This window comes from Petaurus breviceps, unplaced genomic scaffold (genome assembly GCF_028583685.1).
Source record: "Petaurus breviceps papuanus isolate PSGF00001 unplaced genomic scaffold, PetGlider_PUasm1.0 90847, whole genome shotgun sequence".
Lineage (NCBI taxonomy): Eukaryota > Metazoa > Chordata > Mammalia > Diprotodontia > Petauridae > Petaurus > Petaurus breviceps.
Window position 1 is genome coordinate 23542115 of NW_027187360.1, and position 12699 is coordinate 23554813.

General features: G+C 42.9%; 1 protein-coding gene across 1 annotated transcript in view; it reads left to right on the plus strand.

Annotated features, from left to right (window-relative positions):
- Positions 1–425: 425 nt before the first annotated feature.
- COL20A1 (collagen type XX alpha 1 chain) overlaps positions 426–12699 on the plus strand; it is a 114169-nt gene continuing 101895 nt past the window's right edge. Inside the window, exon 1 of the mRNA XM_069072596.1 lies at positions 426–774. Coding sequence (XP_068928697.1) covers positions 689–774 — 86 coding nt within the window. The 5' untranslated portion in view covers positions 426–688. The remainder of the gene's footprint in view (positions 775–12699) is intronic.

Consider the following 12699-nt stretch of genomic DNA (forward strand, 5'->3'; position numbering starts at 1 on the left):
GTCACAGTAGTAAGTGGCAGAGCTGGAACTCGATTGAACCCTCTTTGAGGGCTCAGGCTGTGAAGTCACAGGACCTAGGTTCAAATCCTGACTGCTATTATCGGTGGGACCTTCGGCATTATGAACTACAATCGCTCAGCCCCTGTTTCCGTATCCTTAAAAGGAGGTGGTTGGATTTGAATTCTCCTTAGACTCACTTCCAGCTCCTTAAAAATTGCTAAGCTCTCACTGCTCTTTCCATTGTGCCATGGCCTATGTGTTTTGGGGGCGGAAGACTGCAGCAGAAGGCAGTGTGTGAAACAGCAGCAGAAAAGGCTCTGGGTGAGCTCTCGGGGCGGAGTCCAGGTAGAAGTGGGGACCGGGCGGGGCCCCAGCTCTGGAGCTAGCAAATCAACGGGCGGAGGCCCCGGGGGCCCCTCCTCAGTCCTGCCCCCTGGAGGAAAAACTTGAGCGGCCACTAGTCCCGGCACCTGTCCTTGAAGAGTAGGTTGGCGGAACTGTATTTGTCTGGTCCGGTCTGGGGCTAGGTGGCTAGTAGCCCCGGACCACCCAGATTCAGGAGAGTCTCGGGGCAGGACGGTGTGGGAGTGAGGAGGGGAGAAGGAAGGGTGCTGTGCTCCTTAAAGGTGGCCGCACCGGAGGTGGTATAGAAGGAGTCCAGCCCTAGGGTCCAAGTGGAGCCGGGGGTATGGAGGGCGGGCCCAGTAGTCTTCGGAAAAAGGCAGCGGAGAGGCAGCACCGAGCGGAGGTGATGCTGGCGGGGGAGCAGCTAAGGTAGGTACCATACCCGGACGGAGAAGGAAGACACCCCGGACTGAAGGGCATGGAACTCATCCTTTCCTTACAGATAGATTCATAGAACTTGGAGCTGTAAGGGACCTTATAAATCCTCTAGTTTAACTCTTCTTTTTTCTATCCCTGACTGCTGTTTTACATATGAGGGAACTGAGGCTCAGTTTGGTGCCATGACTTGCTGCGGTTGGTTGCAAAACTGGTTAAGTGGTCAAGCTGAAATTCAATCCCTTATCTTCTGACTCCAGCTCCTTTCTCAACAACACTTCGTGAAGGGAAAAGTAAAACTGGATGAAAGAAAAGCGCCTAATAAATGTGTCGGTAAAACCCTGGTCTTCAAGCCTGGAAACGTACAGGGAAGAAAGGACTCCGCGGTTGAACCGAGTTGGAGAAAGGGGGTCGAAGAGAGTTGGATGGGGGGGAGGGGGAGATGAAGGAGGTGAGGGGGAGGCTGGGCGAGAGTAGGAGAGTAGAGTTTGGAACCAGAGCCAAACGACAACAATCTTTTTCTCTTAGTGTGGTGTTTCTGGTCGTCTGTGTCCTGTGTTTCAAAGCTTAGAGTATTGTAGTGGTTGTCTAGGAAAAAGGCAAGTGACAGCGTCGCTGTCTGTTTCTACATCTCTATCTCCCTTCCTCCCCTTTTTTTCTCTGCTTCTCCTTCTCTCTCCCCTCCTCCTCTCTTTCTTCCCTTCCTCTCTCTCCCCTCCTTCCTTCTCCCTCTTGCTATATCTTCCTCTCTTCCCCTCCACCTCCCCTTCTCCTTCTCTGCTCCCCCTCTTTCCCTTTCTCCCTCTCCCCAGGTCTCTTGCACCCTACTGAGCCAGACTCTGTTCCATTTCCCTTCCTCCATTACAATGCTGTATATTGCAACTCCTTTTCCAGACTGAATTCAAACTTCTTTCCTCCTAAGGGCTTGTGAAACTCTCTGATTGGAGAAATAGACCTGTTGGTAAATGTTTAACAATTCTCACACTTTGAAATTTAATTTGCATTATTAACATCCATTGTTTTCTTAAATATAAACAATCAACAAAACAATAAATCAACCCCTGATGTGTAAGTTTTGCTGATTTTCTTGGTGTAAATATATACAACTGAAAATTTTAACAACTGGATTGGAGCCAGCACATCCCTGAAAATCCTAAAGCAGGCTTGGTTGGGAGAGCTTAAAAACCTGAATTTGAATGTTGAGAGTAGACAGTTTTTCTTCTTTTTCTGTCCCTTGGACTTGGAATTGGTAGGATGTCCCTCCTCTTCCTTTGCTTACTAATCGTGCAGAGTCCAGTGCTGTAAAGAGAACTAATCTGTTCCCCCTCCCTAGAGAATTTTCACTCCTATGAGCTTTTTAACTTTTTACCCTTGAGTCTGTCCTTGCCTTTTCCCATAACATTGGCTTTGTGCCTACACCACAGGCTCTAAGCATTCTCTCTCTCTCTCTCTCTCTCTCTCTCTCTCTCTCTCTCTCTCTCTCTCTCTCTCTCTCTCTCTCTTTCTCTCCCCCCTTCCCTTGCTCTCCCCCCCCCCTCACCCTTTCACAACATATACATGAAGAATGAGAAATTCTGTGGTTAGAAGTCAGTCGATAAACATTTATTAAGTGGCTACTATGTGCTGGGCACTGTGCTAAGCTAGAACACAATGTTAAGGTAAGATGACAAAATGGGTCTGGTGGGAGACATAAAGGGAAAATCTACTCTGTAGTCTCCATGGCACCCAGAGTATGGTCAGGTTAGAGAGAAAACTACAGAGCTGTATTGGCTCAGAGGAAAAGATAAACTATCTGTAGTAGGAAAGTTCTGAAGAGGAGGAGAGACCTGATGGAGATCTGAAGTCATGGGGGGCATTAAGAGAAGGAACTTGTCCACTTAGGGGCATAGGAGAGACTCTCTGTTGGGAAGAGTTCTAGCACAAGTCAAGAAGCCAAACTTGCTTCACTCAGCAGAGTAAACTTGGAGGAGTCATTAGGAGAGAGATGCAGGCTAGGAATATAAACATTTAAAGAAAGTTCTGAAAGACAGATTAGTAACCAGTTATTGGGGAGGTTTGAAGGGCTTTGAGAGGTGGTAAAATAACAGTTTGTTTTTATTTAAAGAAAAGAATTGGGAGTTTTAGAGGACAGCAAGTTTAATACGAGTCAACTACAACAAGGCAGCCAAGGAAGTTGATTTGTGACTGCATTAAGAGAGGAATAGTGTTCAGAACAAAGAAAATAAGACTCTCCATGTGCTTTACTTGAGTCAGACCACATCTGAACTATTGAGTTCAGTTTTGGATGCCACATTTTAAGAAAGACATTGGTAAAGTGGAATGGTTCCAAAGAAGGATGACCAGGATGGCAAGGGGACTCCAGACCAGACCACATATAGATTTATGAAAGGTCTGGGGTGTTTAGCCTGCAGAAGTAACTTATGGGATGAGGGAGAGGTAATCTGATAGTTGTTTTCAATTAATGGGAGGGCTATAATGTGAAAGAAGCATTAGACTTGTTCTACTTGGCCCCAGAGGATAAAATTGAGAACAATGGGTAGGCATCGTAGAGAGGTAGATTTCAGCTCCATATAGAGCTTCAGTACTCGGTTTCAGTAAATCTATTCAATTTGAAAGGAAATATATTCTTGAGTTCACTGTGCATGTTCATGTAAGAGATAAAAATAGATAAATTTTTCACAAAGAAAAGTAAGATTGGATATGCTTCTCAAGGTTATACCCTCCAAAATTGTGAATTCATTGATTAGAAATCAGTTCCCCAAATCAAATAAAAATATTCTTGATATTCCCTTAACAGGCCTCTCATAATGCAAATTGGGAATCCCTGAACTAATAAAGTATAAGATCTCTTCCAACTTTGGTATTCTATTTGTGGAGTGATGCAGAAGACCTGTAGTTATATCTTACCTCTGCCATTTACTACACAATGCCTTGGGAAAGTCACTTTATCTCCCTGATACAGTGGATTTGGGCTTAGAAGACCAGGGTTCAGATCTCAGTCCTGCTCATTGCTACCTGTGTGACCTTCTGAAAATCACTTAAATTTTCTGCACCTTTATCCGTGAAATGAGGAAAGGATATTATATGTGCCCTACAGGCCCCTTCTAAATCTAATTCCAGCATCCTCAGATCTGGGCTCTGTCTAGAGGACTGTCATTCCCTCTTCCAATCAATCCCCTGATGTCATGTCTGCAGGGACTCAGGGTCTGACCCTAGTGTCATTTCTGAGATTGTTTTGCTTGGCTATGACCCAATGATACTTGCTTTCTGTCTTCAAATATTTGAATAACTGTCACATGAAAGAATGTGTGACCTGTCTAGCCCCAGAAAACATAAGCAAGAGCAAATAAGTAGAATTTTCAAAAAAGTAAGTTTAAGTTTAAGGTTAGGAAAGACTTCCTAGAAATTAGAGCTATCCAGAATAGAATGGATTATCTAGAGAGCTAGTACGTTGTCCCTCCTTAGAGATCTTCATCTGAAGTCTGGGTGAACACTTGCCAGATTTATTATATTGAAGATTCCTTTTGAGTATGGGTTGGAGTAGATGAGAGCTAAAAGGTTCCTTCCAATTCTCAAATACTGAGATTTCTCATAGGTTTAGATGGTATTTGGGGGATATGTTAAGATGGCTAAATTAGTGTCTCAAAGGAAAGAATTTCTTGGGAAGGAGAGGAGCAATCTGTGTAGGTGTCTGTAGCTCCAATGCAATATTTATAATACCCACAATCATTATAAAGACCGTGACTCTAAGTATCACATGACATTAGATCACAAAACATACCAAACGCTCCAGATAGAGGATAGAAGTGAAGCATTTATTTAGACAACAGAAAACGAAATCCAAAAACCAGTAAGCTGATTCCATCATAGTACCAAAGATATTCAGAAACCATAATCCATAATAACACTGAGAGCCACAGCAACCTTCAGCCTTCCCACAAACCAATACAAGATCAATATTTACTTGCACAGCTCTCTATCTCCTTGTCTGAGCGTCCTCTCTCCTCCACCATCTTGCTAGCTCTGACTACCAGCTTCCTGTGGGCTCTGCTTCCCTTCAGCAAATTCCCTCCATCACAGGCTCCATGTGATGACATTCAGCCTATTAGGGGGCAGAGTTTACTTTCAAAGCAGGGGAGGTATTTAAACTCCCCCCAGGTCTATTAAGCAGCAGGGAAGATCTTCAAATTCCCGTCACCATTACAGCGTCTAAGGAGACCCAGTCCACTGGGGCACATACAGACAGCTAGCTCTGGAAATGTATGGAAATTCAGTGCATGAGACCTTTCTGAGAGTGAGTGAATACTTGGAAGGCCTGTATTGCTCTACTTCTAGGTCCTCCCTCCATTCCTCTAAATCACTGACAGTCCTCTAGGTCATTTCAGCAAATACCTGAAGGCAGTAGAGGTGAAGGTCATGGTCTGGGCAACCAGCCCTGCGTGCAGATATAGGGTGGTTCTGAGGTGGAACTTCAGAAGAAATATCCAGAGCTCCTGGTGAGTAAGGGTGCCCTGTATAGCCTACTGAGAGGCTCAGCCCTAGGAGGATCCTATTCTCAGAAGTTCTAGAAGAGGGGGAGGAGAGGCATTGTAGCTACAGGATGATGTTGTTACCTGGTACCTGCACCAATCTGGAAGCAAGGAGACCTGAGTTCTGCTTGTACTGCAAACTAGCTGTTTGACCTTAGGCAAATAATTTCTCTCTCGGGGCCTCTCTTTGCTTACAAAGTGAAGTGGATTGAGACTTCTGTTTAAGTAAAAGATCAAGTTAAGCATGGAAGGTTCAGAGCCACTTAAATGGCTATGATTTTCTGTACTAGGCTCTAGCCAAGGGAGAAAGCCCTGAGGTTTTGGAGGGTGAAGTCCTCTTTAGGAGACAGAAGCTGGAATCGCTCTGATCCAGGGATACCCAGGGGACCAGAAGTCTAAAGCAATCTGATTTGAGACATTACAGATGTTCTGTTATTTCATATGGTGCTAGAAATGCTAGCTATAAGACAGGAATAAGTTATTGGAGGAATAGGAATAGGCAAAGAAGAAACAAAATTATTGCTTCTTGTAAATGATAGAATGGACTTAGAAAACCCTTGAGGTTCAGCTAAAAACTAATTGCAACAATTAATAACTTCAGCAAAGTAGCAGGACATAAAACAAACCTATACAAGTCATCAGCCTTTCCATATATTACTGAAAAAACCTAGTAGGAAGATTCAAAAGTAAAATTCAGACTGGGTACATAATATATAAAAGATTTTAGATTCCATCTACAAATGTAAGGATGTTATGAATACAACTGCAAAATACTTTTTTATAAAACTAAAGATGGACAAATAGTTGAAGAGACATGAATTGCTCATGGGTGGGTCATGCCAGTATAATGGATTGGAGTACGGAGAACCATAGGATTTGGGTGCCTCTGAAACTTCTCTACTTCTCTGGTCAGATTTCCAGTTTACCTGACTTTTTCTGGCTTCCTAGGTTGGGACATCTCACAGCTTCTTGACTGAATTTTTGTATAGGTCTAGGCCTGATGAAGGTACTTACTATAACTTCTCTTTGTATTGTTTGATTATTATTCAGTCTGTTGCAATTTTAAAATCTTTTCTGGGTATGTGTGGGAGACTTGGTTTCTGCTGTGACCCTTCAAGCATCCAATGAAAGAAACAATACCAACCAAACTGCCAAAAGGTTACCTTAGAGAGCTAGAAAAAATTTGCAACAAAATTCATCTGGAAGAAAAGAGGTTAAGAATCTTAAGGGAAATAATGGAAAAAAATGTGGTAAGGAGCCCTGGCAGTACCAGATGTTAAACAATACTACAAAGCATTAATTATCCAAACTACTTGGTATTGGTTAAAAAATTTTTAAAAAGTTGGTTAGTAAAATGTCAGGCATACAAGATATAAAAGCAAATGAACAGAAAATTAACATTCAATAAACAAAACGACCCCAGTTATTATGATAAAAGCCCACTATCCCATTAAAACTTAGTGGAAAATTTGAAAAAGGCCTGACATAAGTTAGGGTTGTATGATCATTTCAATTTATTTAGTACTATAAGTTCCAAAATGATGCCTGCCCTAGATATAAAAGGCCACATCATAAACAAATGAGAGGATCAATAAAAGAGGTACCTTTCACAACTATTGATGGAGTAGAGTTCCTAACCAAATAAGGGATAGCCATTGTTACAAGAGATAAAAGAGAAAGCTTTAGTTATATGAAACTGAAAATCTTTTTGCACAAACAAAACAGAAATTCAAGGAAAATTAGAGGGGAAATTATGGGAAATTTCTCTGATAAGGTCTGATGTCCATGATAGATGGGGAACTTAGTCAAAGAATAAGAGTCACTCCCCAAAAGATAAATGGTTCTAGGGTATGAACAGGAAGTTCTCAACCGTCAACAACTATATAAAAACACCCCAAATCACTAATAATAAGGGAGATGTAAAGACAACTCTGAGGTTCTGGTAGATAATTTTGGAGTAAATGTGGGAGGACAGGCCTCCTAATAAGGCAGTTAGGTGGTATGGTGGATGGAATGCTAGGATTTCAGTCAGGAAGACTTGAATTGAAATCTAACCTGGACACTTACCGTGTTTCCCCGATAATAAGACACTGTCTTATTATTTTTTTGGAAAGAAAAACACCAGAGGGCTTATTTTCAGGGGAGGGCTTATGTTGTCCTGCCTCAGCTCTCCTCCGAGGCACTGCTCTCAATGGCGCCAGCAAGCAAATCACTGGGGAAGAACAGGATGATGCGCTCACTGCTGCAGCTCTGATTGGATGCAGCTTGGAGCGGGGCGTGCGTTTCAGGGGGGGGGACGGTGCATACAGAGGGTACTACCGTAATGTAGCGTGTAGTGCAGGGGATCACCTTCACTACAGTAGCAATCTCAATAGGGCTTATTTTCGGGGGAGGGCTTATTTTAGAGGAATCTTACACAGTAAGGGGAGGGCTTATTTTTGGGATAGGTCTTATTATCGGGGAAACACGGGGTACTACTTATGTGACCCTGGGAAATTTACATAATCTGTTTGCCTCAGATTCATCAGCTATAAAATGGAAGTAACAATGGTCCTCTACCTTCCAGGTTTGTGAGGATCAAATGAGATAATAATTGTAAAAAGTGCTTAGCACAGTATAGACACTTAATACATGTTTGTTTCCTTCTGAATGCATTATTGATAGAGGTTAGATTTGAATTCCTCCTCAGATACTTACTAGCTGTGTGACCCTGGGCAAGTCACTTAACCTTATTTGCCTTAGATTCCTTATCTGTAAAATGAGCTGGAGAAGAAAACGACGAACCACTCCAGTATCTCTGCCAAGAAAACCCCAAATAGAGTCATGGAGAGTCAGACATGACTGAAAGAGTACAACATGAGCCATGACAAAAGAGACATAGTCAGAGAAACTTGGGAAGATACAAATGAAAGCAAAGTGAAGCAAGCAGAATCAAAACAATTTATATAATGACTACAGCACTGTAAAAAGAAACAACCTTGAAAGACTTAAAACCTCTTATCAATTTGACAAATGACCAATCCCAGATCCATAGGACTGATGGTAAAGCATACCACTCACCTCTGGACACAAAGTTAATGGACTAAGCATATATTGTTTTTGTTTTATTTTTGCAGGGGGGGAAGGCAGGGCACTTGCCCAAGGTCACACAGCTAGTTTTTTTGTATTAAGTATCTGAGGCTGAATTTGAACTCAGGTCCTCCTGACTCCAGGGCCAGTGTTCTATCCACTTCGCCACCTAGCATGTAGAATGAGATAAATTTTCAGACATGGTAAAGGTGTGGATTTATTTAGTTTGGCTTCATTTATTTGTCACAAAGGAGGATTTTCTTTAAGTAGGTTTTTTTTTTTTTGGTAGGAGTATGGAGGGTAAAGGAGCTAGCAGTGCCTCCTAAAAATGAAAAGAAAGAAAAAAGTGACATCAAAAACTTTTTTTAAAAAATGCACAGAAGAAAGCAGAAGGAAGTTCAGTGGAGACAGAGTAGAAGTAAACACATATATTGAAATATATAGATGTGTGTGTATGTACAAGTCAGTTGACTTCCCAGTGTTCTAGGCTATTCTTATAAATTGCAAAGGAGGGAATTTCCTAACCTAGGTGTTCCCTGTACCAATGAAATCACAAGTCCAGTCCCTATCTATCTTTTTAAAAATAGAAGTTGTACATCATAAAGATTTGCATTTTCATATATAATTCTCTTTTTCTATTTTTTTGTACATGGGAATGCCCATGTTTGTTGGTGTTTGTCAAGTTCAAAATGAGAAAAAAATTTTTAAGTGAAGCAGATCAGTTTAGATGATCTGTGTCTAAAGTCTATTCCAGCTCTAGCCTTCCCTGAGTCTATGAGTTTATTGAGAAGTCTGCCCTAAATGGGACTGTGTCACTAGAGAGGTTGAAGGTGGGTGGCCACAGAGCATCTTTTCCTGGGGTTCAGCCACATGCTCTGTACTATCCTTCAAAAGTCACTGTACAACCTGCCAAATGACACAATTCCCTTCCCCAAAACAGCTAACCCCCCCTCTCTCCCTCCCCCCACCTCTGAGTCACCCTGAATGATCACATTTAGCAGTTAGAAGCTTTGGAACAATTGATCAATTCATAAGGAATGGTACTGCTGAAGGGTCTCAAGTGAACCAGGCCTAAGAGCCCTCCCTAGTTCTTACTATAGCTTCCAATAGGAGCTGATTAGAAAGAGGTTGTATTTGGAGTCAGATCTGGGTTCTAATCTTACCTCTATTAATTAGTGTCTGTGTGACTTTATCTGTAAAATGAGGTTTGGGGACTATTAACTTCTGAAATCCTCTCTAGCTCTAAATCTGTGATGCTATGATATAGTCTTAAAGCTTCCACAATTTCTGTCTGTCCCTCAGTCTCCTCCGTCTTTCCCCTATTTCTCACCTTGCTTCCCTTCTGTTTCCTCTGCCTTCTCTGGGGTGTCTTTTTCTCCTCAGTCTCTCTTTTTCACTATTAATTTTTTTCTTTCCTTCTTCCCCCTAATTCTTTCTCCTTCTCCTTTTCCCAGTCTCCTCCCCCTCATCTTTCCCTTATCTCTCCCCTGTCTCACCACTTCCCTTCCCTTTCCCTGTCTTCCTATTTCTCTCCTCTCCTTTTCTTACTCATTCCTTCTCCTTCCTCCTTATCTTTCTCTGTCTTGCCCCTCCATTTCTCTTCCTTTCTCCCTCTTTCTCTTCTCACTTTCTCCAAACTTCCTTCTTCTTCACTCCCCAGAAAAATCAATCACTGTTTCTAACTTTCCTGATACCTTCTCACTTTCTTGATTAACAGGTTCAGGAGTATGAGGATGGTAGTGGGTAATCACCACCCTGGAAGGCAGGTGGTCATTCATTGTCTGGTGGCCCCAGAGATCCCCTCTGAGTTTGTTTGGAAGTTGGAATAGAGTATACATATACTTTACACTGAACTAGGTTGCTTAGGATTGTGCGGTCAAGGGCCTTATGGTCCCAGAGCTTAAGGGCAGAGAAGAGATCCATTGTTTCCTTGGAGAAATACAGAGCAGATACTTGTACAGATATATCCAGGGGAAGATGTTCCTTAGCATTCTCTTGGGAGCTAGGGAACGCACCTGGCTCTTTTTCCTTAGGACCCATTACAAAAACAACTTTGAAGCAAAACTGGGACCACTGTGGATAGCTTTGAAGATAATTCAGACCTGCTATATCTCGTGTGTGTGTGTGTGTGTGTGTGTGTGTGTGTGTGTGTGTGAGAGAGAGAGAGAGAGAGACAGAGACAGAGAGACGAGAGAGACAGAGAGACTGAACTAAGTGATAAGAGACAACACAGAATGATTCCCTTCCAGTTCTGATTGCTTCTCACCTATTTTTGCTGTGTCCCTGTCCAAGGTCAAGACGAAAATGTATTTTTTCCATTCTCTCCCCCTCCCTCAGTTTGACATTGAAAATACTCCATTCTCAGAGAGGCGAGGTGGCACAGTGAATAGAGCACTGGTCCTGGAATCAGGAGGACCTGAGTTCAAATCTGGCCTCAGACATTTAACACTAGCCGTGTGACCTTGGATAAGTCACTAAACTTCAATTGCCCTGCCTTCCCCCTCCAAAAAAAAAAAAAAAGAAAAGAAAAAAGAAAATACTCCATTCTCACCCATTCCCCCAGACTGAGCACTGACCTCTGCTATCCCCACAGTCTCAGATAAAGACTTATTGCCCCAAGGCTGGAGCTACACCAGCCATATGCTCATGACCCTTAGACCCCATCTTATACCCAACAGTTATCTCTCTTGTAGGATTAGCTAAAATTCTTGCCACATTGAGTTAGAGGGGGTTGGGAAGTGTTCATGAATTGGCCCCTTTCTGAAGAGAGGTATTCCATTCACCTGTTGTGAAGCTTTTTATTCAGCTTCTTCTTTGAGACATCTTTTAATACTGCCTCCTCCCAGCTTCACATAACTCTTAGATGGCAGAATGTGGAAGCAATAATTCCTGCCCCCTCCCCCTGTGCATCTCATCAATGAGGAAGGTAACCCAAAATTTCCAGGAATTCATCTTTAAAGAATTGTAAAAAGCTAATGGCTGCTTCCTCCCTCCATCAGAGCTGCTTAATCTAACCTCCCTGCCTCCACCCCAATTACCACGAATAAAGGCTTAGTATGAAACAGGAATAACTGATGGGTATGCTGAGTGTTGGGATGGCATCCAGGAAATGTTAAAAGAGACAGAAGAAAGCATCAAGGGCACCAGAGATCCTCTATAGAGTTTTTTTAACAGAGGATAGGGATGAAGAATTGTACAGTAGTAGAATGCATGGATGGGCTGGGGGCTGCTCCAGGGGAGACAGCACATTCATTGAATCCCTGGGTGGCACAGTCATAAGGGACCTTGTCAGTCATCCACCCAAATTCTCACAATAATATACCCAATAAGGGGTCATCCAGCCTCAGTTTTCTCATCTGTAAAATGGGGGGGGGGGCGGTTAGACTAGATGACCTCAGATCCTTTACAGCTCTGAACTGGTGATCCTAAGTGACTGGCCTCCAATGAAGACCTCAGGTAAGGGGGAATCCCCCTATTGGCAGGCAACCCATTCCACTTTTGGATAGTTCAAGTTGTTAGGAAGTTCTTCCTTATGTCAGAACTAAATTCTCTCCTTTGTAACTTCCACCTCTGTTTGCTGGGGCCAAATAGTATACATAATCCTTCTTCCATGAGAGCCTTTTATGATGAACGATAGGCCCATTGATGTATCTCTGTATAGGGTATCCTGACTAGGAACCTTGTAAAAGTTTAGAGCTGAGTTTTATAAGCAACTTCTACTGACCAAGAAAGTCAGTGTTGGGCTGCCCCTGGGATGTGGGTGGGAAAACTTACAAGCCCTGGTACTAGAGTCTGCTTTAGGTAGAGACCCTTGGGGGGCTATCTTGGTCACCTGTCTGGGGCCCTGTTGCTTGGGTATTAGCTGAATGAGTCCTCCTTACAATTCCTACAACTGTTCTTAACTTGCTTTGGGAAGCAGCTCCGAGTGGGCTTTCCTGAATGGTGTGTCTTGAAGGATGGTGACCTGGGCTGCTGATTCTGAATCCTCTGGGGTTTTCACTTCTCTCACTGGGCTGCCTACCCTTCCTCCTGGGGCCATCTCCAGTCATCCTGATCTATATCTTGCCACTGGACCCAGATGGCTCTGGAGGAGAAAGTGAGGCTGGTGACTCTGCACAGCCCTCCCTCACTTAAATCCAATTCACTTGCAAGTCATGGCATCACCTTCCTGATGCAGGTCCTCTTCAAGAACAAAGGGCAACAACAACCCTTCCTTCTGACCTCTCTTCAACTTTAAGAATTATTTATTAAATGCTTACTGTATGCAAAGCGTTATGTGGGGTGTTAGGGTGACGAGACCCAAGCATGTGTAAAGAAAATG